Source organism: Anopheles funestus, chromosome 2RL, assembly GCF_943734845.2.
Source record: "Anopheles funestus chromosome 2RL, idAnoFuneDA-416_04, whole genome shotgun sequence".
NCBI classification, from domain to species: domain Eukaryota; kingdom Metazoa; phylum Arthropoda; class Insecta; order Diptera; family Culicidae; genus Anopheles; species Anopheles funestus.
Window position 1 is genome coordinate 31,472,882 of NC_064598.1, and position 26,015 is coordinate 31,498,896.

The 26,015-nt window shown below is 41.5% G+C and overlaps 2 protein-coding genes and 1 long non-coding RNA gene across 10 annotated transcripts in view; 1 reads left to right on the forward strand and 2 right to left on the reverse strand.

The window, feature by feature from the left end:
* LOC125764298 (amyloid-beta-like protein) overlaps nt 1–7,945 on the reverse strand; it is a 71,365-nt gene extending 63,420 nt beyond the window's left edge. For 2 of the 8 annotated variants that reach the window (XM_049428424.1, XM_049428417.1), the window contains exons 1-2: nt 7,619–7,943; nt 5,234–5,653 (exon numbers count right to left, since the gene is read on the reverse strand). In XM_049428424.1, the coding sequence (XP_049284381.1) occupies nt 5,234–5,305 (72 nt within the window). In that variant the 5' untranslated portion in view covers nt 5,306–5,653; nt 7,619–7,943. The other 6 variants (XM_049428425.1, XM_049428422.1, XM_049428420.1 and 3 more) reach the window with 6 other exon arrangements.
* An 11,132-nt stretch (nt 7,946–19,077) lies between these two features.
* LOC125765497 (uncharacterized protein K02A2.6-like) lies at nt 19,078–20,216 on the forward strand. Its single transcript, XM_049430703.1, has 2 exons — nt 19,078–19,205; nt 19,301–20,216. Exons 1-2 carry the CDS (start codon nt 19,078–19,080, stop codon nt 20,214–20,216), a joined length of 1,044 nt encoding a protein of 347 aa, XP_049286660.1.
* Nucleotides 20,217–21,572: 1,356 nt separating this feature from the next.
* On the reverse strand, nt 21,573–24,824 carry LOC125764381 (uncharacterized). The gene is made up of 2 exons (XR_007418455.1): nt 24,163–24,824; nt 21,573–24,098 (listed from the first exon to the last, which is right to left on the reverse strand). It is a non-coding gene; the product is annotated as an uncharacterized LOC125764381 (long non-coding RNA).
* Between the last annotated feature and the right edge of the window lie 1,191 nt (nt 24,825–26,015).

The window sequence follows — 26,015 nt, forward strand, 5'->3', positions numbered from 1 at the left end:
TCACTTCACGATGTTGAACTCGCTTTGTATGACCGTTTGGAAGCTTATCCATGAGCACGAACATGAAACACATGCGATACTGAAGCAGATATACTCTAGAAGGGTAGATTCGTTATTAGAAATGGTTTCAGTGAACCTTTGCGTTTGTTGTTAATGAAACTCGAACGAAGATTACAAACGCGTATCCTGACAGCCTTCATACAGTTCTTACCATACGAACGCTGAAGCGTTTCGTAATTACGAAAACCCATCTATAAACATTAGCAAACGTCAAGCAAAAGAAATTTCCTTTTTGAAACGTAGTTTTGGAAATTAGTAAATGGAAACAATATTTGCTTTAGCTGAACCGGGCCATTCACTGACTGAAAAATAAATTAATGAGCTTTTTGGCAAAAATGAAAGGCGCAGCGAGTCAAGTTCATTTAAATGGTCTAAAATGCTCGGTACGCAAAAGAGCAAATACGCTGGCAAATGTTCAATTGAAGGAAAGGAAAATCATTTATAGTTCGAGGAAATTCATGTTATTCGTTTAACAATGCTTCTTTGGCGGCGTATATTTCTTGCATGTCTAAGATTTTCCTAGTACTCTTGAAAAAACGTCGCTTTTGTGTGAATGTTTTTTGAGTAAAAAAAATCATTTTATAACGACTTTTTTCATCAAAAGTGTACTTCACAACACCCGGAGAAGTTATATGTAGTATGCTAAAGTTAAATAACTAAATAAAAAAGTCAAATAATCAATTTCTCTGCCTTTATTGCCTCTGTGCTTGAAAAAGTATAATATATAAAAAGGTCAAATTCGGTAAACGGTAAAGGATATTTCCCAAACTTGAAGACGTTTGCTCGGAAAGTGCTAGAACAACCTGCAAAGGCTATTTTTATTTTTACTCCAACTTCGACACACCGCCATCGATCGATGTACTTGAACGAACGGTGAGCTCAATACGCTCGGGTGAGTGAATAGATACTCTGCGCTGCGACTCCAAAAGAATAAAGTGTCCAAAGCAAAGTTTGCTTTCCGTTTTTTTTGCTCTGTATTTCACTTCTCAAAGGTCGAGTTTTGCTTGGCATGTGTTCCCAAAGCCTTTTGGGGACTTTCACATATATATGTATATATTTAGCTATATAAGTAGTTCCAACCGACCTCAAAAGACTAGCGACAGCTTTATCGAAGGAGGTCACTGAAAGATTGTCCAATGAAAGGGTCTTTGTATGGGAAAAGAAAATGTATGCTATACGGCGAAGGAGGCAGTTAGTGTATAGAAATGGGAAACAAAGGCAACATTGTAAAGGCTACAAAACCCCCTTTGCCGAGTTTTAACTAAATTATAAAGATCACTGACGCTGAGCCCGTGGTTCTGGGCATGTTTTTGAACCTTTTCCGCCTCCCACCACTAACCAGGATGTTCTTTTTTTTCTCTCGCTCTCTTATCACAAAAGAATTTGTCACTATTCGCAAGCTACATGGGTGGGTGTGCTTCTAAAGTCCACCATAATGACGAACCCTTTGGTTTGCCACCGGAACCGGAATGGAGCCTTTTCCGCGGGCTATTTGCTTATACTTTCAGCGCGGTCCATCTTTTTTTTTTTTTTTGCTCCCGGACTAACACAGCCCAACTTGGTGCGGATGGCTGTTCTCTCGGTACGCTCGAAATATCACGTGACAGATTTTAATTTATTCAAAGGGACAGTTTTGTTCCGATAAAATTAGGGTTGAAAATGGTGATGAAGCACTCGTACGCACGCCTGGCCTGTGGACGTTGGCTTCACCATAACATAATCATTTTTGTTTCTGTGCCGCATTTTTCTTCATTATCGCGCGGTATTAACGGCCTAAAGCAGGTTTCCTCCTCTCTCCGCCCCCTCCGCCTCCCACATCAAATGGTACAAAATTATACACATTCACAAGCCTAAAGCACATTTACAAACCATAGAAATGAAATAACTAGTGTAGTGGCAAGGCCAGCCAAACGGAAAGAAAAGAAAGCGAATAAAGGTACACACGGCCGGTGTGGATGGCCGGACTGGAAAGAGTCTTATCGGAAAGTCGAGCAAAACTTCTAGTAGCTGCCACACCGTAATACTCCTTTCCATTTTCGGGGGGTAAAGTCGTCGCCGTCCTCTTCGTCGTCTTTGTCAAATGACTTCCGCTTTACAAACGGCCAAAACGTGAGAAGGGCCTAAATTGAGGGCGATACTTCTTAGGGATGCTTCTGGCGAATTAGAAAAGGACGTTCTTATTATGCCTTTTGTTGCTGTTGTTGCTACTGTCGATATCATTTTGGTATTTTAGCAATGGCTTGTAATGATTTCTAAAATGGACAAAAAAGGTCAATGAGAAGGATTCGTTTCTTTTTTCTCAGACACATCTGAACCTGATCACTAGGAAAACCCGTTTTTTGTACATCTAAACTTTCCTTCATTTGTCAGTAGTTTTTTGTTTGTTTGAGTGTCTATTTTTGTTTCAAGTATAATTGATTATTCGTTCGTTCTGCACAAAGTTTCAATATATATCGCAGCTTCTAAAAATATGGAACTCAAACAAAGAGTCACAGCTAATTGTTTGTGGATATCCAAAAACCCTTCTAGAAAAAAAGCAATAGAAAAATAATTTAAAAAAGCCAAAACCTTGTGAACATTGTTTTGAAATGTAATTTTAAAAACATTTATGTAGCGATATTAAGTGCAAAATAAAACACAATATTTACTTCCCATTAAAGAATCAAGACAAAAAGAAGGATGAGTTAAATGTCACCGTGACATTTGACGCCAACGATCGAATCGAGAAAGAGTGTCCTGGGGCCATTTTAGGTGGAATCGTATTTTGCTTCATCTTAATTTTCCGAATGACCTATCCGAAGGTACAAAACGGTGAACGGTGGAGATTGTCTAATCAATTTCCTAAATCAATTTATACCCATTTGTTGGAACGTCCTCCACAATTCCACCATGAACAGTTTGAGATCCTTGTTCCTGAGTTGAAATGCTCTTTCTCTCGCTCTATGCTTGTTTAATTCAATTTTTTGCTTTGTTTTTCTTTCCATTATATTGTTACACAACAATTCTGAAGATATTTGCTGACGCTTAACGCTTTGAAAATAGCAACAAAAAAAAACAAAACAAGAGGAAAAACCTTTCAAGTCGTGTGAGAAAATGTCAAGTTAAAAACAAAACTGCCCAACCCATCTCTTAGCTGCTCGAACGCCGTTCAAGCACATTGTTACCACTTGCAGAGATGTGAGTTAACTTTCAAGCAGCAGACATCACATTCGGCTTCGAAAAGGGAACATTTGAAGAAGGTGGAAGATGAAAAACAGGACCACCCCCTCCGCCAAAATGCTCAAACGGCTAAACGGTGGTACGTAGTCGTAATGCCAGGCGTGCGCCACTGCCATGACTCATGCTGCATATTAAAATCCTTCGTCACTTGGCAAACGAACACACATTGGTGGCTCTCTCAACACCTTCCCAATCCAACCACGAAGCCTGGAAGTGGTTGTTGAAGCAAAACGGACGGAACCGTTCCCACGATGGTGGCAGCTGAGAACCCCCCACGCGGAAAGGAAGGGTGTCCTGTCAGAGTTTGTGACATCCATGGCAAAGTGAACGCGTCCCAATGTGTCGAACAGCTGCCTTATACGGCGCAATAATGGGAAGGGCTGCAAGTAAGACAGCGGTAACATACCAACCAGTCCAATTCCGAAATTCTTTTTGCGCAGGACAATCGGTTCGGTGGCTTTGGTGTGGCAAGGTGAATAGTGCACCACCCCCTCCCGGGCCCACCATTTCCTTGCGTAGTGGATATTCTTTTGCGTAGTAGTGGTGTTGAAAACGTGGAAACTTCACCGGTGTGTGAGTGTTTTTTTTCTTCCTTTGATTTCCATTCGCGTTCGTTCGCTTGCCAGAATAACCGTCCGTCTGTTGGCAGCCCTTCCAAAAGAATAAACAACGAAAGCGACCTCCACCCCCGGCCGAGTTTGTGTTTTCCACATGGTGAAACTTAAAATCGCATGTAAACATACACCCACATTCTTCCTTTTAGATTCTTTAGTCAGGGTGTCCTTACTGCGGGCAGTTAGCATCGAAAGAGGTGACCTGAACACACGTGTAGAAAATTTGCTCCATTATCGATTTTTTCTCACCTTTTGCCTGTGGTGGTGGCAAAAGTTTCTATATTGACGTCGAAACGTTTTGGGTGGGGGGGGAAAACTAAACTGCTGAGCATTCTTCCATTACTTACTGCTAAGCTGAGAGCAAAATTCTCGAGCTAGTGTTGGACAAAGTGTTGTGAACCATTTTCGGGTAATGTCTCTGGGAGAAAACTATATATCAGCCTGGGGGAAGAAAGTATTCTTTTCTGCTGCATGTAATACAAGGAATGAGTTTGTGGGATTGCAATTTTGCCTCAAAAAAAAAATCTAAAAACATTGTTAGAAGTAGAAGACAAGTTACAAAGTGTTGGCCTGAAGCAATTATTCGAATTGCCGGTACGGTTGGATCGTCGTTCCGGGTTCAGCACGGGTAGTAGCGAAAGCCCACTACAAAGGTTTCCCCCGAGGTAATCTTATCCCCTTTCAAGTAACGCTAGCGCGCATTTGTACGCGTTTGCGTTCAAGTTAAAATCTAATTTCCTGACCACATTCACCTTCGACGAAGGTTTTTGCAGAGAAGTTTTTTTTTTGCTTGCAAAACCATCCCTACCTTCCTTCCGGTCAAGTTGAAGAAGGAAAAAGTACGAAATGCAATCAAGAATGCATTAAAAAAGCCATAAGTTGACATTTCAACCCCTTTTTCCCTGAGTCGGATGAAACACGAAACGGTTCCGGGGGCCTAATGTGGGGTAAGAAAAAATGGATTTTCTTTGTTTCGTGTTGCGTGTGCAGCCCGTTCTGAGTTCAAGGTGTTCGTCCCTTTGGCGACTACTACTGGAAGGTCCATCGGCATTCTACCGCGTCAAAGGACAGCCTTGACAAAGGGTAACCAAGTCGTGGCCCTAGCCGAATTGGAATCGATATCTGATGGTGTACCCGTAACGACAAACGACGACAGGATCATGTTTTAAACATTTGACACTCTGCAGTGCCTTGTCGCTGCTGGGTTTTATCCAAAGAGGACGACGACTCGGTGCTGATCAGATTGGCAGGTAACCCATCGGAAAGATTAGCTCAAACCGATTGGGGACTTAAACCTATCTGAAGCTGCTGTTTGTTTTACCATTGCCATGAGGACTTACCTGGCTAGGATTCGTAGAGCATAGCGCCACCAGGACAAATGCGACGGCAGCTAGCCACACAGAGGACGACATAGTAGTTTTTGTTGCTGTTTTATGTACGCTGAAACGGCAAGGAACTACGACACTCCTTCAATCCTTCAACGGTTTTTATCCGCAGAAGTTGTTTTTTTTTGTTGCTTTGTTTTTTGGACCGTTTGATTTGTGTTTTTCGCGCGTTTCTGACACCGTTCACACCACTATCGTTTGCACTAGAAACAGTGTCACTACAATTTGAATGTCACAACAAGGTGCGTTTATACACGGGATTAAAGTGTTAATGGTCGGCTAAACACTGCACAAAACGCAAACCGTGTGCAGCTAATGCACGACGCACTAGGACGGTACGGATGACCAACACGCACTGGTGTGTAAATTTTTCACCTGTAAATAAAATAAAGGAAGGGAAACCAAATAATGCACATTATTCCTTTAGCGAGACTCGTCAAACTATTTCCTTCGGTTACTAGCAGTCACAAAATGCGTATTGACATTTAGACAGTAGAATGACGTTCACGATTATGAGTCCACTGCCTGCTGTCCTCACAATACACTCAAATAAATGGCTACAGTTCCTATACACATCACACGCTCTCCGCCATCATGAAATTCAGTTTTCGATATTCGAACACACTGATTAGTTTTGTGCTGCACAGAAATAAGCAGAAAAAGGGATTTTAAAAACCCACAACTAAACCGTATATGTAATCGAATATCCTAATCCCTCCGTACGGTTTAATAGTTCCATTTGAATCACATCCTCTCTCTCTCTCACGAACCACACCATCCTTTCCATTTGGCTGTGGCCGCTTGAAATAAATATCCTTTCCCGGTAGTTCAGTTTGAAATTGGGGTGTTGCATTTTTGCTTGCTTCTCTATCTGTTGTCAATCGATAAAAATTACAACGAACCAGAGATATAAATGACCAACGGTGCGAACCACTGCTCAAAAACAATCCCTATTCGAGAACTCGATTTTCGGCACCCGATTTGGGTCGAACGTTATTAAATCCTTTCCTTGCTCGATGGGCAATCCGTTGGATATATCGTACGCTACAGAACTGCTGGGGGATTTTTTTTTGTATGGTATCCTTCGCACAAACAGAGCGCATTTGTGTTTGTTCACATCTCGCACACATACATAACGTACACTTGGTTCTTCTTCTTTTTTTCCCTGTTTGTCTGTATTATTCCACCACCTCCTCAATTTCCTTCACCCACTCACACACACACACATACCCACATACACGAGAAAAATTTTCATTTCCCTCTCGCTTCATTTGGCACGCACACATAAGCTCGCAGCTGCTCATTGTGTTCGCTCAGCTGCGCAATATCCCCCTCCGTCCATCGCACACAAGCAAACAAACACACACAATCACGCATACTGTGGAAAACAGTTTTCCTTTCCACACATTTGCGCACGCACGCCACAGGCGCGCACACTACACCTAATGGGTGTGCTAATACACATTCGCACACAAGCACGCACACACGCACACTATACTGGGTGGTTTTTCACACAATGGCGCAATGTCCAGTGGGGAGCAATTTCCCGACGGATGATTCATACTGCCGATCGATTCATTGTGTACACACTACGACCTTTGGCTGCACAGTACAACCAACTGTACCGTACATTCAAATTTTACATCACAAACCACACACACGCACGCGAGCGCACATACACACACATAATACGTATACGTACTGCGGAAAACTGTCATGGAAATTCATTTAGTGCATATATAGTGCCCACCATAGGTCTTGCTTGCGAAGAACATGGTAGGCTTTGAAGAGTAGGTGCTGAAGCTTACGATGGGAGCGAGAGGGGACGGAAGTGCGGGGTAGACATGTTTTGGGTGCGCGTGGATTACTACGATGGAGTCGGTTTACTTTTTTGCTTTTTTGCTGTTTATTTTTCTTTTGTTGGGAAGCATTTCAAAGGAATCGAAACAACGCGTCTACTACGTAGAAGGTTTTGTGGAAAGTTTTGTCTGCTTTTTAAAAACAGGTAATAAAGATTATTAAGATTAATTATTATATGCAATACGAATTTAGAATGATGGCTTATTTCATATAAATAGTTCTTGTGTGGTCAAAATAGAATAAACTAGCTCGATTTTGTTCAATCACTTCCGATGCCACTAATACGCTTGCTTCTAGCGTCTCGCTATTTTGGAAAATCCTCCCCCCTTTGCAAGATAGAATAATGAATATCCACAACACACAATGTAAGCAGTTCAATTCGGTTCAGAAATAGTCATTTAAGGATATGAACTTATGCACCAACACCAAATCCATACACACACACAAACACACACGGAACACTAGAAATGCACCCCGTACCCGTAGGAAGAGAAAGCTCTGCTACTTAATGGCGGTGCGAACCGACGGAACCGGTACCTGCACTACGAACCACTGGGGAAGCTATATCCGATGTGACTGCGTACGGCACAATATCCAAACTATCGCTGCACGAGAACGGTTCACCTTCGTGGTTCTATGTGCTGTGTGATGGCGACCATCCATTTGGAAATCCGAATGCTTCCCGCACCTGGAGCATCAGGAGAGACCGAACGGATTGTGTGAGAGACCGTTACGCGGCAAAACTCCCAAATCGTACGCAGAGAACAGAAAGTTCCTATGATTCGCTCCTGACAAAGAGCATGCCAAGAAGCAGGTGTGTGTGTGCAGAACATAAGGGATCCACGGGGTCCAAGACATCTTACCACTTGACTCCGGGGTCGGGAAGGGAATGGACGGGTTTATGCTGTGGTCGACGCACTGCCATCGATTGCGACACGATGGAGACACACGGGTTTTGTGAAGGAGGCCATCGGTTGGGCCTCGACACCCGAGACACGACAGCGTTAGCATAACAAAGGTGTAATCATTGATCCGCTGCAGGAAATCCGAGCGATTTTCGTAACGACTTCACTCTCGGAGAGCTTAGCCGCTTTTGCTGTGCGTATGTGTTTATGTGTGTAATTTTGTAAAAATGTAAAAAAAAATATTTTCCTGAAAAGTAAGTTCTTCTTTTCGAAGTAAAGTTTTGTTTTTGTTTTTTGCTTAATTTAGAAGCAAAGAAAATCCAATACGCTTAATACTATATTGATGGGGAGGGAAAAACACAGAACAATTCATGACTCACTCACAGAAGGAGAAATTTGTAGGAGAATTTATCCTGCCCGAAGAGCGGCAAAAGAATATGCGAGAAACGACTCCTTCAATCGTGACCATGCGCACTGCGCACCGTTCCAGCGATTTCATGTTTCCACCATTTTTCATGTTCTATTCTTCCCGCTGTTCCGCGGGTTTTCTTTTCAAAATTTCCTTCCTCCCCCGTGGCACAATACTGGGCAACTTGCACAGCCACAGGGTCAGCACAGCGAAGCCAAATACAATCATCATTCGAACGGTGGCCATTGCACGCGAAAGGGATATTCTGGGGTTGGACAATGCTGCTCAATGCTGCGCTTTGCGCGTGGCTACCACACACGCTGTCACTATACTGGCATGGACACCGAACGCAGCAGCATAAAGATCGATTCGATGCTAAGTTAAACCAGCCATATTGCTGGTTCCTTTTTATTCGGCGTTTGTAACATTTCTCCGTTCAAAAAGTGCACGTAAACATCATCAACCACAGGGCGGCTAGACATTTCCGGCTGGGGGCGGCATATGAAACGCGGGCTGAAACGGTCACATAAAACGGAGAATGTTTTGGAGACTATCGAAAGAAATATCGATATAACACCGCAACCGGGTTCTCCGGAGGGGGTTTTTTTTTGGTTCGGCGTCTGTTGGTGGAGGTCACCATCGTCGCTCCGTCGCTCGTGAATAGAATAGCGAATCATGGTGGTGCTCAGTGCCGGCCTGAACGCGTTTAGGTTTAGCAAACGCGGATACCACGCAAAAGGTGGTTTAGGAAATGTAACGGGGGCACGGTAAAGGATTTAGCAGGAAATTGAACTCATGTTCGAACGACGTTACCATCACCAATTGCTTCTCGTTCTTTTTTTTTATTCACACCAAAGTACACACAACTTGGTAGAATGCTGGAACTCTTTGTAAGTTTGCTGTACAGTCGTTGAATCTTAAATCTGTTTGTACAAAATCTTGAATTTCACTTAAAAAAAACAAATGAACATATTTTTTAAATTCTACTTTTTAAACAAATTAAATTATAAATAAATGCACTACCAAAACTATGCAAATCCAAAATGTTCCCTGATTGTGAAAATCAAAATGTTCCGCTGACAGATTAAAGCTCCTCGATATAAAGTTCATTAGATTATGTTCTCGGTATCGCATGTTATTTCGATAACTAATGATAAAGTTCACGGTAACAATCGAGAATCATGTAATACAAAGTCTTCTTTCCAACTAAAAGAAGAAACAATCGCAAGAAGATGAGCGGTTGTTTAATATCGATGTCGTTTACTTTTGTACCGCTGTAAGCAAAAGGTAAAACGTTCTACAGCACTTAAATCGGGTAAATATATCACGCACGGTGAGTGAATGAACATGACCTGAATGCTTAAAACGTTCAACAAGCACATTACTGTGTAGAACAGGCCAGACATAGTTTAATGGAAGAAATTATTCGTTTTCAATTTCGCTTTCAAAACATTACATTTAAATATGTTATCACGTGTCCGGCTTACGTTATGCATGTACGTTTTTATTTGACAACATTCTAGTATTATTTAATATCTGCAAATATCGTGATAATAGGGTGGGTTAGGTTTCTTGTACATTAGTCCATTGTACATTTGTTTCATGCATTAATAAAGTCTTATTCGTTCGACTTAAATGGAATTGAGATTAAAAATTGATTTGTGTGATCAGTTTACTATCGAATCGGTCCGTTTACTGTTGAAATAATTAATGGTTCACAAGCATCATATAATTTTTTAAATGAATTTTAAACAATTTTTTTTTTCATTTATTAGTTGTTGTATTTGTCCTCAAGATAGTCAAAATTACATGTAGTTATTCTAAGATACATAATGAAATTGAAGTGGTAGTAGTGTATTTATTATTTGAACTTATTTTCTATTTCTAAATTATTCAATACATTTCATTGATTTTGGTTTTGCATGGTTTTAACCACGTAATATTCATAAACTTAACTATACGAAGATATTTTTGATATATTTTTCAACATTGAATTTGTCAAGTATGCCGTTGGGAAAAATTGACAAAAAAGCCCAGGATTTGGTTTTCTTAATTTTATGATCCTTATCATAAGCTATAGTTCTTCTTCTTCTTGGCTTAACGACCTTAAGCTGCGGGGCCACGACAGTTGAGGATTCCCTCAGAACTCAAAACCTCAGGAACTCATGAGTGATTTTGAGGGATTTGCGTTTTGAGGAAAACCTGGCCGATCTACAAAAACCTCAAAAACTTTTTGAGACTTTTTTTGAGAAATCGTTTTGACAGTTCCGATGCCTCAGCTGTTCAGAATGTAAACAAAACATATTTTTGTTTGCGGTTTTTTCCAATGAAAGTACACTTTTCGTTTGCTACTGTTAATGCAAATACCTACTGAAGAACTAGAATTAACATTAATTATAATTAAACACCATATTTGTGTGTTTATTTTTTTGTGTTTTGTGACGGTAAATTGTTCATTTGTTGCACAGTGAGTGACACAATTTATGTATACGTTTTAATTTAAAAAATAAACTTTTTATGCGAAAGAGTATCCTTGTATCTCGTTCTTTTGATTGATAAAATGTTTAAATACTTTCTTTTTCTTAAAACAACTTTTATTGACCATATTTTCGATTGGATTGATCAAAAAACACCTTCGAACAAAGATTACAATTACATGAATTACATAGCATTTGTCAAACACTGTTTGTTGTCGCTGACGAAAAGAGAGGCAGCATGAGTGATTGTTTGTATGACCAAATTTGAGGAAAACCTCAAACGGCCACGGCAACAGTGGTTTTGAGACGCTTTTTGAGGGATTTGAGTGACTGAGGAAGTTTGAGGGAAAGTCTCAACTGTCGTGGCCCCGCAGCTTTACAGGTCACGCCGGCCATTTCTGGCTTACTAGACTTATTTTACCACGTAGCCGGATAGTCAGTCCTTGCTACGGGGGGACGGTCCGGATGGGATTTGAACCCGGTCCGGCCGTGTGGACTGGCGCCGTTTATCACATGCACCACCGGGCCCTAGCCCCTAGCTATAGTTATGGTTATTATTTTATAAACTGTTTTTTCTTAATTGTTAATTTATACGCTATCTTATCATAATTTAAAGTTCTTAGTTCAGATTTTTTTATGTTTTTAAAGTTTTGTATATTTTAGGTTAGTCTGTTGACTGTACTATAACTATAAAATTTAAAAAAATGCATTAAACCTTCCATGATACCCAAGACGCAGTCGATAAATACGTAAGTAAAGTAATTAATTAAATTAATACTGATCGTTTGTCAGATCACTGATCGATATTATCAAAAGCTTATGTATTTCATTGAAAATTTACGTAATTCTATTACAACGAATGGTTTAAGGTGGTTTAAGTACCTTCTTGTTACCTCCCGGTACGGTTACCAGTACGATTGAGGCGACGCATTTTAAGAAGAAATTAAACTTCTCTAAATTTAAATTAATGTAATTTTGATGAAATTGTAAATTCGTTTATTGCGGAGAATAAGTTTATATAAATATGTTATTTTTCATAAATTAATAAAAAATATTATATATTAGAAAATAAAAATATGGGAATAGGAAAGTAGGTATAGGAAAATACTTTTCAATCATACTTTCACCGTCTACTTTTTCCAAACTCCTTGAGGAGTACATTCGGGTAAACCATTTTTCTCGTTGCAATAATGCCACATTAATTTCATCCACTCAAATAAAAAAATCAGCTTCATGTCTTTCAATTCTGCAATTAATTTCATTTTTGTAAAACATCACAACTACTGCACAAAAATGTGCTTCTACATGTTCTGTACTGTTGCTTTCGACTTATCTCGACAGATTTTCACCGAGAGGAAAGCAACTGAACTGAAAAAGAAAAAGTTTTAATTATGTTTATTGACCTACTCTGCATTTTCAGCCCCGCATGCCCCCCCCCCCCCCCATCCCAACTAAACTTTGTGCCAACGAATAATTGTCGTCGGTACAGCTTTTACGAAGGCCCAGTATGAGGCCCAGTCTAATCAACTAAAACCAGTGGCCTTCCAGAAAGTGACCTTCCGTTCCTTGTCCATCCTCCAAAATTGCCGGGTTTTTTTTGTAGCCCTGTATGTGTTGTTGCTCGTTTTTTTTTACACACAACAAATCATGAAATGTACTGTTTACCATCGCAAAGTTAAACAGGAAATCCGATGGGAATGGCAAAACAACAAGCGCTCTGGACATGGTTTTGTGGAATGTGGTGCATAATTCATTATACCGTCGACATTTCGTTTGTCACAGGCTGTTGCAGTGCTGCAAAAAGCGGGCCTTTAACGAGATGGTAAATGTAGTTCACATTATGCTAAAAGCTTGGTGCAAAGTTGGTGTTGGGGTTTTGTTGGTTTGGGGTTTGGTGGTAAGGCAATGAAATTTACTATCGGAAAATTTATTTTACAAACGTACTTTTTTCCCTTTATCAATCTGTTTAATTTTTGCCAGCGTTTAAATTGCTTAGAATCTGGATCATTTTATTTTTATGTAGCATCTAAAGAATCCTTTTTCCTCATGGAAATTCCCATATATGAAGTGTCGTACCTCAAGCAGCCGTCACTAGCATCCGAGTCTCGGAGCATTCTATTGCCTCCAGCTACTCATAAAGCTACCCACTTCCTGTTCCTTACGAACATATGAGTCATTGGCCTGACCCGTTCACATCGAAACGCACACACATACCCAGTTTTGCTGGCTCCGGCAGCATTTGTGACAAACGTGAACAGATAGCTATCTTCACCATCATGGTACATCCATATTTCATCCAGCGACACAAGGAAAATGTCTTCGAGCGTGTACATCCTTCCCATTGCCAACAAAATGCAAGCCATCGTTGGAAGTAAAATTCGCCTGTTTGCGGGTAGTGGAGCTTGTTTTTTGTTCTTGTTGTTTGCTCACATCACAAGTGATGTCATTGGAACTTTCAGTTGAACGCCAAATAACGAGCCGAGCTGATCGAAATGGCAAGCAGCAGAATAAAAACCCAACCCATTCTTTATCACAACTGCACTGGATGGTAGCTGACCTACAGAACGAGCGACACTTTCTCACTGCATTTTCCTCTTGATCAAGTGGACATAAGAAACACACACACACAGGCATATATATTCGTCGATAAAACGGTTTTCCGTCTGCAGCCCGGTTTAATGCAGTGTTAGGCACCTCGGGGAAGAAATCACCCTTGGGATGCGTGAGTCGGACGTTGACCGGATGGAGAAGAATAAGCAAGGCGAAACAATTCTGCCGAAGCGATCGGTGAAGAAAACAAAATGGCCATGGTAGTAGTAGAGTAGAGGCGCGCAATAATGGACACAAGTAGGAGAACACTCGCGTCACATCCTAATTGCTGCTGTGATACGTGCTGGCATTTCGGGCTTTATTTCATTTCCAGACGCCCTTGGTTTCGCAATATTGGTACACACGGAACTACAACTTCCGGGTATGGGACAGATAACGCAAGAGGGGACCACGGTTATGGGGTCGATTCGATTTGCCAGTCCATTTGGTGAGTGTCTGGTTTTGTTTTGCTGCCATCCCGTTGTTGTCGCGGGGGGCAGCTTGCCACCACGTGTTGACCGAACCCCGCTGAAATAAAACTCATGATTACGCATACCGATCACCACTGCTCTCCGATAGCTGAGCTGTATAAGCAGCACACCCTCGGAAGAAAGAGACCGGTGGGCTGGATACTGATCCATTTTGTGCTTCAGATTTTTAATTCAATTTTCTAATGGAAATCCAACCTCCAGCGGGCATGGGATCTGGTTCTTTGTGTGTGACCTGGTTTGCTAGTACACGTGTACGTGTGTGCGCTCGCGTGTGTGTGTGTGTGTAGGCACAAACACCCCATTCCCCAGGATGAATGTTGCAGGATGCTGCTGTAAAGCAAATGCGACCACCAGGCGCAACGACTACGCCCGCTACTGGAATGGCTTTGATATAGGTGATTGGAATTTTTTATCACATCTCTGTTGCACAAGGGATGGTTTACTGCTGGATGTGTTTTTTTTGTTCTTTCTCCGCCTTTTTTTATTAATTCCATGATGGCATGTACAGGAAATGAATCATTTTGTTGATCCATATAAGAAAACATTCCAGCGGTACTGCCGTATGAATTGTCATAAATTTTTTGTCCAACATTTTTATACGCGAGGCGCATTTTCTTTTTGTTTTGAGCCTTCGCTGCATTAGTAATTGCTAATTTCAGTATTTCGAAAAAAATCAAATTAAATAAAAAAAGAGATTTTATATGGTTACCAACTTAGTGTAGAAAAATTTACTTTTCAAAACATGATTCTAAAAACTGATATTTGAAACTACTATTCTAAAATTTATAACATTTATTTTACATGAACGACTGATGTTTTTTAACGGAACAAGACAACAAGAGAAAATTGTAAAAAAAAAATATTAAAAAGAACTACTAATGATGCCTGAATCGCGAAGCGAATTATCTTGGCCGGATTGCGCATACCTCGACAATTAATCAAGTTTTGGTGCCAATAGTTAATGCCACACAGGAACTTTGGTAACCTAAATTCAATGAAATATACCAAGTACCAGACGCAGTGTACAGACAACCATCTAGGAGGTCCTGAGTGGTAGTTGGGCCCCTAAAGCTATAAATGGTCGAACTGGAGATAAACTTAAATCAGGGAGGTTTATGTTGCATTTGTCTACTATGACCGATCGCGAGGAACCAAATTTTGAAAGGACTGACCGAGGCGTAAAGTGTTTTCAAAAGTGCTGACAGGGGGGAGGACTCAATTTTAGTAGACCCTAACTGGGGGTTGCTGGAAAGAGAGCTATGACATGTTATTTGTTGTGTGCGGGTGTGTTAACCGTGGGCGCTAAGCGTAACGCCGTTACTCGGTCCTGTCACTGCGTGACAGGACACGATGTATCGCTTCGGCAGTTATCGGCTTGCGCACCATCGTTTAGCTCTCTTCATCGCCGGCCGCCAAAGCGACAAGTCGTGGTTGTCCTGTAATATACGTTGTAATAAATGTGTTGATATATTATTCTAATTTGTGACGTCAGTGTGTTTTTAAATACTTTGACGAGAACACAAAAGTGGCGACGAGAAAAAAAAAACAGTAACTAAGAACGCGTAGTGCAAACAAAAAAAAGAGAAAATTCCGTTCCCACGTAAACGCCGTCGTAAGGACACGAGTCTGGGGGACTCCGAAATGGAGGAAGAACAGCGTCGTTTCTCGCAACAGTTCGAGGTTGCGGGTACCGCGTTTCCATCGTCAGGGCATGGTCAGCCCATCCTGCCGAACGCAGCGCCGTTGGATCACCATCTAGGAGCAGCGCCAATCCAGCATCCGCCATCGCTCTCGATAGCGTCCCCGAACCATAATCCGCCATCGCTCTCAATGCCGTCTACAAGCCAGTATCCGCCGCCGCAGTCGAACGCGCCTTATAACGGTGAGCCCTCTATGTTACAATTAATCCAGCTTATGCAGCAGTTTATGGCCAAGTTGGAGCAGCAGCAGCCGGTATCACAACCGCAGATTGCATCTCAGCATCATCCGGTATCAGAACCACAGATGGCGTCAGAGCCACAGCAGCAGCAACAAGGGGGCCCATCCAATCCGGAACAAATCCTTGACTCGTTGGCGAGAAACATCACCGAATTCCACTTCGAAGCCGACGTCGGTATAACGTTCGAGAAGTGGCACTCGCGCTACGAAGATTTGTTCAGCAGGGACGCTGCAAGGATTGACTATGCAGCGAAGGTGAGATTGCTCTTGCGGAAGCTGGGCCCATTGGAGCACGAAAGGTATGTGAATTATATCCTACCCCGTAATCCGCGTGATTTTACACTCGAGGCAACTGTAGAGCGGCTGAAATCTTTATTCGGGAAGTCGGAATCGCTTTTAAGTAAGCGCCACAAATGTATGCAGCTTGTGAAGACCAAAGCAGAAGATTTCCTCGAATACGCATGTCGCGTGAATCGGGCGTGCGAGGATTTTAAATTAGCCCGCTTGACCGAGGAGCAATTTAAGTGCTTAATTTTTGTATGCGGTTTGAAAGAGGAATGCGATAAAGACTTTCGAGTCAAAATACTAACTCGAATTGAACGGCGGGCTGACATAACATTAGAGCAGATATCCGAAGAGTGTAACCGCATTTCTAATTTAAAGAAGGAAAATGCGATGATCGGTGGGGGGACGGAAGAGCGTGTGCTGGTAGTAAAAAATGGAGAGCGCAGCCATGACAGTTTGAACAAAAAAGGATCGCGCTCGCGTCGCGTGTATCGCGATGACCGGTCAAGGAGCGACAAGCCAAGTAACGCTTGTTGGCTATGCGGTGGCATGCATTGGGTGAATGATTGTCCGAAATCTAGTCAGAAATGTCGAAAATGCGGCGAAGCTGGTCATGGAGAAGATCGCTGCCGCAAGCAAAAGCCTCGTGCGGGTCGAAGAAGATACCACCCATCGCGTTTTACCAGAACCGTGCGAGTGTGCAGTGTACGAGCCAGTCGTAAATTTGTACAAATCTCCATCAATGGAGTGAGCATCCGATTGCAGTTAGACACTGGCTCAGATATTTCCATCATAGGGCAGACTGCATGGGAAAATTTGGGGAAGCCATCATTGGTGAAGCCAACTGTGAGTGCAAAAACCGCTTCTAACGAGAGACTGAAGCTGCTGGGCGAGTTCGAAGCAGATATCACAATATGCGATACTACCAAACCGGCGATCATCCGCGTGGCCCAGGTGGACTTGCTTTTACTGGGAGCAGACTTGGTAGATCGTTTTGCTCTTGGTTCCGTTCCCATGGACAAATTTTGCGCCAAAATTTCGACCAATACGAATATTCCGAAAGCGTTGCAAGATAGTTTTCCGGAAGTGTTTAGTGGAACAGGCCTTTGTAAGAAAGCGCGGATCAAGCTGCAGCTTAAGGAAAATTGCAGCCCAGTTTTCCGTCCAAGGCGACCGGTCTCTTACGCAATGCAGCCTATAGTTGAGGAAGAACTGGACCGGTTGGTAAAGATGAATGTCATAACGCCTGTCGACTATTCAGATTGGGCGGCCCCGATTGTAGTTGTACGCAAAAGTAGTGGCAAAATTCGAATATGTGGAGACTATTCGACCGGGTTAAACGATGCGTTGCAACCGCATGAATACCCGCTGCCACTGCCAGATGATATTTTTGCGAAGCTAGCACATTGCGTAGTGTTTAGCAAGATTGATTTGTCGGATGCATTCTTGCAGGTCGAAATTGAGGAGCGTTACAGACCCTTTTTGACGATAAACACGCATCGAGGTCTTTACTTGTACAATCGTTTACCTCCCGGAATAAAAATAGCACCAGCCGCATTTCAGCAAATCATGGATGCGATGCTTGCCGGGTTGCGCGACACGTCTGGTTATATGGACGATGTTGTCATCGGAGGCAAGACTGAAAAAGATCACGATGATAACCTACGCAAGGTGCTTCAGCGTATTAAAGAATTTGGATTTACCATCAAGGCCGAAAAATGTGCATTCAAGATGCATCAAATCGAGTACCTCGGACACATCATTGACCGTGCAGGTCTCCGGCCAAATCCAAAGAAGATCGAAGCCATTGTAAAGCTGCCTGCGCCGACTAATGTGAATGAAGTTCGCTCATTTTTAGGCGCTATCAACTACTACGGCAAATTTGTTCCTAGGATGCGGGATTTGAGGTACCCCCTGGACAGATTATTAGTAAACGAAGGTCAATTTGTTTGGACAGAGCAGTGCGAAAAATCTTTTAACAAATTCAAAGACATACTAAAATCGAACCTTCTGCTAACGCACTATGACCCTAGAGCCGAAATTGTAGTAGCAGCGGACGCCTCCTCCGTGGGACTTGGAGCCACCATTAGCCATAAATTCGCGGATGGATCGATAAAGGTGGTGCAGCACGCGTCCCGCGCCCTAACAAAAGCAGAAGAATCTTACAGTCAAATAGACCGCGAGGGACTGGCAATCATATTTGCGGTAACACGTTTCCACAAAATGCTGTTCGGCAGGCATTTCCGCCTGCAAACCGACCATAGGCCATTGCTGCAGATCTTTGGATCAAAAAAGGGCATTCCCGTATATACCGCTAATCGATTGCAACGGTTCGCGTTAACACTCCAGTTGTACGATTTCGAGATCGAGTACATACCAACGGACAAATTCGGGAATGCAGATCTATTATCGCGTCTCATCAGCAAGCACGCAAAGCCGGAACCGGAGTACATGATCGCGAGTATCCAGCTCGAAGAGGTTGTAAGTTCCGTAGCCATACAGTCGCTAAAACAATTCCCTATCCGTTTTAGAGAAGTTGCAGCTGCTACGGAAAACGATGCTTTACTGCGTGAAGTACGTCGGTACGTCCTGGCGGGTTGGCCTCGAAACACTACCTATGGTGCGGAATTGGCCCGCTTTTACAGCCGAAAGGAAGCACTTACGACCGTCGGTGGGTGCATTCTTTTCGGAGAGAGGGTGGTGGTTCCTGCTGTTTTGCAGAAAAGATGCTTGACCCAGCTGCATCAAGGACATCCGGGCATCCAGCGGATGAAAGGTATCGCGCGCAGTTTCGTCTACTGGCCATCATTGGACAACGACATCGCCGATTGCGTCGCAACCTGTGATGCGTGCCAAGCTGCAGCCAAATCCCCTCGATCGGAAGCACCATCATACTGGCCAAAACCATCTGGTCCTTGGCACCGGGTCCATATCGACTACGCTGGCCCCGTGGATGGTGACTACTTCCTGGTTGTAATAGATGCCTTCTCTAAGTGGCCCGAAATAGTAAAAACGGCAAGTATTACCTCATCGTCTACGATTTCAATCTTGCGAGGAATATTTGCTAGGTTTGGACCGCCGGTCACTTTAATCAGCGACAATGGAACCCAGTTCACCAGTGAAGTTTTCAAGGAGTTCTGCGAACGTAACGGTATCGAGCACATCCGGACCCCGCCGTTTCATCCTCAATCGAACGGCCAGGCTGAGCGTTTCGTGGACACCTTTAAGCGAGCGTTGCGAAAAATACGAGTGGGAACTGCAACGCTTCAAGAGTCTTTGGATCTGTTTCTGCAAACGTACCGATCCACGCCAAATCCTGTGTTAGATCAACGCACCCCCGCTGAGATTATGTTGGGAAGAAGAAGCAGAACGATTCATCATCTATTGCGGCCTCCAGCAGCATCGGAGGCTACGACGTCGAACAACTTTCGTACATGGCAGCCGGGTGACCTCATTTATGCGAAGATGTTCCGGATGAACTCTTGGAGCTGGGCTCCTGGGAGAATCGTTCGCAGAGTAGGCCATGTAATCTACGAGATAGTTACGTCGGACCAGCGAAGACATCGACGGCACGTAAATCAGCTCCGCCGTCGTATTGCTGACCCATCGGATCAGGCCGAGCCGGATCAACAGCAGCTGCCTCTTCATGTCCTGTTGGATGAATGGGACTTGCCGCAGTATTCGTCCCGTGAGTCATCGTGCTCTTCGCCGCCAACCACAACGCAGCCAGCGGCGCCAGCATCATCGCCAGCAGCACCGGCACGGGCAGAGACGCAACAAACGCCAGCATCATCGCTAGCAGCACCGGCACGAATAGAGGAGAATACAACGAGAGCATCATCGCTAACAGCGCCAGCAGAGCAACAGGCGCCGCAAGCACTCGCGACCATCGACAGCAACATCCATCAGCAGGCACGGCTACCACGACGTTCTTCTAGGCCTAGAAGAATGCCTCGTAGGTTCGACACGTACCAGCTGACTTAAAAGGGGGAGGTGTTGTGTGCGGGTGTGTTAACCGTGGGCGCTAAGCGTAACGCCGTTACTCGGTCCTGTCACTGCGTGACAGGACACGATGTATCGCTTCGGCAGTTATCGGCTTGCGCACCATCGTTTAGCTCTCTTCATCGCCGGCCGCCAAAGCGACAAGTCGTGGTTGTCCTGTAATATACGTTGTAATAAATGTGTTGATATATTATTCTAATTTGTGACGTCAGTGTGTTTTTAAATACTTTGACGAGAACACAAAATTATTAATATAGAGAGGGGCGAGTTTGAAAACAACGATAACGTTTCCCGTGTCTTTCGTCACCGTCCCCCCTTTTGCGATCTCAACTCGCCGAACTTCAGTAGGGCGCACAGAACCTGCGTTTGTGCTATTCGTTATTTCAATTCCCTGTGCCATGTGCACGTCCACCTACCGGTTTCTTCTTAAACACTCTTCCCATCTTTCATCATCCTTGTAGTCCCAATTACCTGGCACTTAACAATGCTAGGTTTAGGTCTTAGTTTAGTAAGTTCATTCTGAAACCCATATGTTAACAGAAATAAATAAATAAATAATCTAATCTAATATAATAACAACATTCTCAACTTTCATTTGTCGGCCTTAAGCGGCCGCCAACTTCACCAGATCCACAACTGGGTCACGATAATATATGGGAACGGGGACAAAACGCTAATCTTTCATGTTTATTTGAATATATTTTAACTGTTTTTTTTAAATAGGAACTAATTTCATTTATTGGCCGAAAAATAGAAGAGGTAAGTTGACTAAAGTAGGTTAACGTCAAGCTCGGGTACCAAAATATTTGCTTCGTTTGAGTGCAACTTAATACGCCCTGAGTACGAAGTATATACTTTGTGTTGGGGTACCTGCAAGGTTGTCAGAAGAGACATAAAACGAATGATCGTTTCAGAAGAGGCAACGAACGAATGAAAGCAGTATGGGAAATAACGAAAAAATGGATGATTTGTGTGTAGCATTTTTTTTTCAAACGCCAGATAGGTATACTTAACTTTCACAACCGACAAGCTCAAACGCTAATCTAAAATAACGAGGAAGGATGAGATTGAACCCGTTAAAATTAATGTCAAATATGTATATTGTGCACATTTAATTTTCACCCAAATAAACTGTCTACTACTAGTACTACTACTACTACTACTACTTTGTATCATTTTTATTAACTAAAAATATAAAAAATAAAAGGAAATTTTTTAAAATAGAACAAACAAATTTATTACTAAAATGCATAACCAAAAACACCAAAATTTCCACGTGGTGATATTTGATGGATAAAAATTAGTTTAAAGAAGAAAAAAAGATCACGAGAAAAAACCTTCATGGTGCATTGTTTTTGCAAAAGTTTTTATTTGGAATTGGTATCTTACTATAAGCAAGGAATTGTTAGAAAATATGTTTAAACAATCAAATTGTATTAGCTTCTATCAACTGTTGGTTTTTTTTTTTTTGTTTGTTTTCTGCTAAGTGCCATAACATTTTTACATATCCTAGCTTATAATGATGATGCGTCTCCTTCTCCGCCATCGCACTACTTCCGATCTGCGCGCGTCCCCCTGCTAATGATGATCGCGACTTGTTCTTCGCATGGCTGACGACGGGTTGTATGGGTATATGCTAATGTGATATATTACTGTTTCCTTCTGTTACAGCTATGATAACTTCTTATACGATTTTTTTTGTTGCTTTTTTGGTTTTTGCATTCGGACACTACGTGTGTCTGGTATGTTTTGGTTTTGTATTCGTCCTATATGCAATATGTTTTTATGTGCTCTGTAGGTAGGTAGGTAGGTCGGGTGTCTTTTTCTGGAAGGTAGATAGGGTACGCAGGTAGGCAGGAATAGGTAGGTAGGTTTGGTATGCGTATGTATGATATTTGTATGATATTTATATACGTGTACATGGATGCTACTGCCGATTATGATGTACGGTGTACGAGTGTATGTATGTATTATATTTATATTGTTTCGATACCATTTGTGAGCCACTGTTCACTGTTCACCGGTTGGATAGTTTGTCTGTTTGTTTCACACACAAACGGTGCCACCCTTTTTTCGATCGGTTCTACTTTGTTCCTATTGTTTTTTGTTTGTTTATGTGCGCATGAATCGAAAACAACAGGTCTTTTCAAATCGTTAAGTTGCTTTTCTTGTTTCATCTTCCTAGCTTTCTCTCTCTCTCTCTCTCTCTCTCTCTCTCGCGTTCTTTTTTTTCTTCACGCCTTTTTTGCTAGCTGATTTAAATTATTTTCAACATCGATGATTTGTTGTCCTTGCTTTTTTGTTTGTTTGGTTTGTTTTTTGTTAACATCAAATGGAAAACATAATACTTTACGGGTGACTTTGCTTCAAACAGTTTTTGATTGTTTTTTTTCTTCATTTTTTTTTCTTCATCTTTCGATTTTGCTGGCTTTGGCTTTTCGCTTACAACACTACGGCTGACCGTGATGATCTATAGCTCTAAGGGTCGATTACCGAACGGAACGCGAGATATTTTTCTATTTTTTTCAAAATTGAAACTGATAACATCGGAACGCAGAAGAGTAATAACGTCAGATATATTCAGAGTAAGGAAGTTGGATATGGGGAGCATATTGAGCCGCTCCCAAACATCGATTGTTTCATGGTTGCATTCGTGTTGATAGTAGTTAGACGGGAAGTGGGCCAAACTGGGCAGGATTTACTAAACCATAAAGCGGAACGGACGGAACCTCCGTCGTCGGTCCGGATGCCAAACGTCCTGCCACCATTTAGAGACGCTCCTATAGACGACGAGTTATTTTGTTTTGTTTTTGTTTGTATAACTATGACGACAATACAATTTGCGATTGGGATATACACACACACACATACACACACAGTGATGGTACGATCGTAGGAATAGAAGTATAGTCGAGAGTTAAAGATTAGTTATGTGTATAGTTTTACTGCTGACCTAACATCTCTCGCTTTGCGGTTCTCTCTATGCCTTCCTAAACCCTCTGCTCGTCACCTGATCGATACATTCCCGTATGCGTTTCCCTGGTTTTGCATTCGGTTACCCATCAATTGTTGGTTTGTCTTACTTCGTTCATAGCTGCTTACGTTTCTTACACTGCTTACATTTCTTATACTTTGCTTGGATAGGATCTAGGTTGATGTAAGTTGAATAGTTTGTGTGTGTTCTTTTTTTTTGGGAATTTTTGTTTTTTTTTTTGTTGTGTTTTTTTCTTCTCCTCCCTCTTGTCTTATATTCACGAATAGTAAATAACGAATTATTATGTTTTCGGTCCACGCAACACTGACATATTTGTTTAACTTTTGCCTTTTAGCCCTGAGCCGCAATCTCCTGCCGTGCTTCCGACTTTAGCTTGACGAATTCTTTCGCTATTTCGTCATTATTACGCTGCGACAGGATACGCAGTATGGTCCAGCCTGTTTCGTCCATATGGATGCGCTTCTGCAGCGGTAGCCAGCAGGCGAAGGAACTTTGCTGTAAGTTTGGTTAGGGAGGGGTTGGGATAGTAGAATAAGCGGTATTAGTGCTTTTTTTAATGCCTTTGTGAATGCCCCAACCCACATTTACATTCGCTTTAAAGCATACAATCTCATTCACACTCGCACACACACACACGCGCACACACGCTCGCGCAAGAAGAACTATTCGACTGCTGAAATGAGATTAACTAGTTAGGTTAGAGTATACAAGGTAAAGACAAGTAAAAAAAAATGTCTACCGCCTGTACAGGCTGGATGTTCAACAGCTAAACTACTTCCCTGTTCCAAAGCGTTTGTAGATGACCTTCATATTCGTGGCGTCAAACAATTTTCCCTAGTCGACATATTAAGGCATTTTTTACACGAACCCTGTAACAGAAAACCAATCGATTCTATCTATTCTATGCTCATAGCAATACTTCACACATCTTACTTTTTCAACTAATTCACTTTGGTGTTCTTGTTCCACTCGAACAAACGTTTTTCAAACGTGAAAATTCACTTCATTTGTGAGCTTCTATCAATCTACCCTCAGCACGCTGCAACACTATTAATGCGAACGATTTGCAATGGGGAGCTTGGTGGAGGCGCCTTGAAATTCGATCGATGTTGCTCCATGTTCATGCGCAGTTGAAAGAAGCGTGGAAGATAATTGCAAAAGATTGTGACAGATGCTCGAAAAATACGTTGAATGAAAAAATGTGTAATGTACATAAATGTGTAACGTAAACCAATACATTTATCAGTAATTGAATAAATTTATTAAATTAATCAAAATCCATACAAACACGTTTCACCCCGTCACTAAACGCTTAGCAATTGTCGCGTTTGCGAACGCGATTCAGATTTTTTTTTGCTAAACTCCATATAAAAAAAAATGCAAAAAGTCGCTATACGTGTGTTTTCAGCGAAAAATCGCTTTTCGAAGCGGGACTTGATGCCACGGAAGTTTTCTGTAATGGCGGCCAGGATAGCTCGATTTTGCTGGCAATAATAAGGTAAACAAATACATTTTCAAAAATTAGATCGGTTGAGTGTCATTAAATATTGTAAAGTTTGGAACAATGGATTTTAAATTTTTAAAATATGTACGTGTTGTGTATAATTATTGTGAATGTAATTATTAATTTTAAACGAGAAGAATGGCAGTTAATTAGAAAAAAAACTCTTCGTTAAGATTTAAAAAAAAAACAAAATTCTATAAATTTGAAATTCTCCTGAGGCTTTTTTTTCGGGAAATTTTGCAAAATTTATTAATTGATTTATTTTAATGCGAATCGGTTGAAATAAGTTTCTTTTAACTCAAATAAAGCTTTAAATGGGAAAATAATAAAGAAAAATATATAAAAAAAACTTAAAAATTTGAAATTTTTTGAAGGCTATAGCCTAAGCTTTTTTTGGGAAATTTATCAAAATTTTATAAATTCATTTATTTTAATGTGAATCGGTTGAAATAAGTTTCTTTTCACTCAAATAATGCTTTAAATAAATAAAAGAATAAAAAAAATATAATAAATTCTACAAATTTGAAAATTTCCTAAGGCTATAGCCTCATCCTTTTATTTTGGGAAATTTATCAAAATTTTATAAATTCATTTATTGTAATGCGAATTGGTTGAAATAAGTTTCTTTTCACACTAATAATTGCTGCATTTTTAATGAATTTATTACTGGTATGTTGAACATGGTTCAACAATGTCGGTATAAACAACGCGTTTAACCATCGTGCTAGATAAATATAGCCCACTACATACAGGTGTTCGATATGTTTCGGAAGCTATGTCGGAATCGAAGTTATGATTACCTGAGTATTGATGATACAAAGGTTTTATTATGCTACTCGAAGCTGCTTCTAATTGATGCTATCCAACTTGTAATATTCGATCCCGATTGTATTTTGCCCAGTGTATGATGCGGTGGACAAAAATATCTTTGTTCACCTATTTATCTTGTTGCAATTTTTTTGAATACCGGAAAAATTATCACCAGATTTTCCAGCACCAAACACACAAGAAAACAAAACGGACATATATGCGGCACTGTTAGCAATATCCGTTGTTTGTATCTCAGAAGTCAATGCATATTTTAATGTTAGCCACTTTAAAACAAAAAGCAACAGAATTACATATTTTATCATCCTTATTATCCTTAAAATATCCTCTATCATCACATTAAAAATATTTTAAAACAAATTGATGTACATAACGGCTTTTATTCACAACGTGTTAGTACTGATGACGAACAACAGATGGTGCAATTGTAGGTAGTTGTATTCGAATTTGTTAT

What these genes read in the sequence shown, in the direction of transcription:
- LOC125765497 (XM_049430703.1), top strand. Translation starts at nt 19,078, where the DNA reads ATGCGTGCCAAGCTGCAGCCAAATCCCCTCGATCGGAAGCACCATCAT. An exon ending in ATGGTGACTACTTCCTGGTT is followed by an intron (nt 19,206 to 19,300) that starts GTAATAGATGCC and finishes AATATTTGCTAG; the next exon opens with GTTTGGACCGCCGGTCACTT.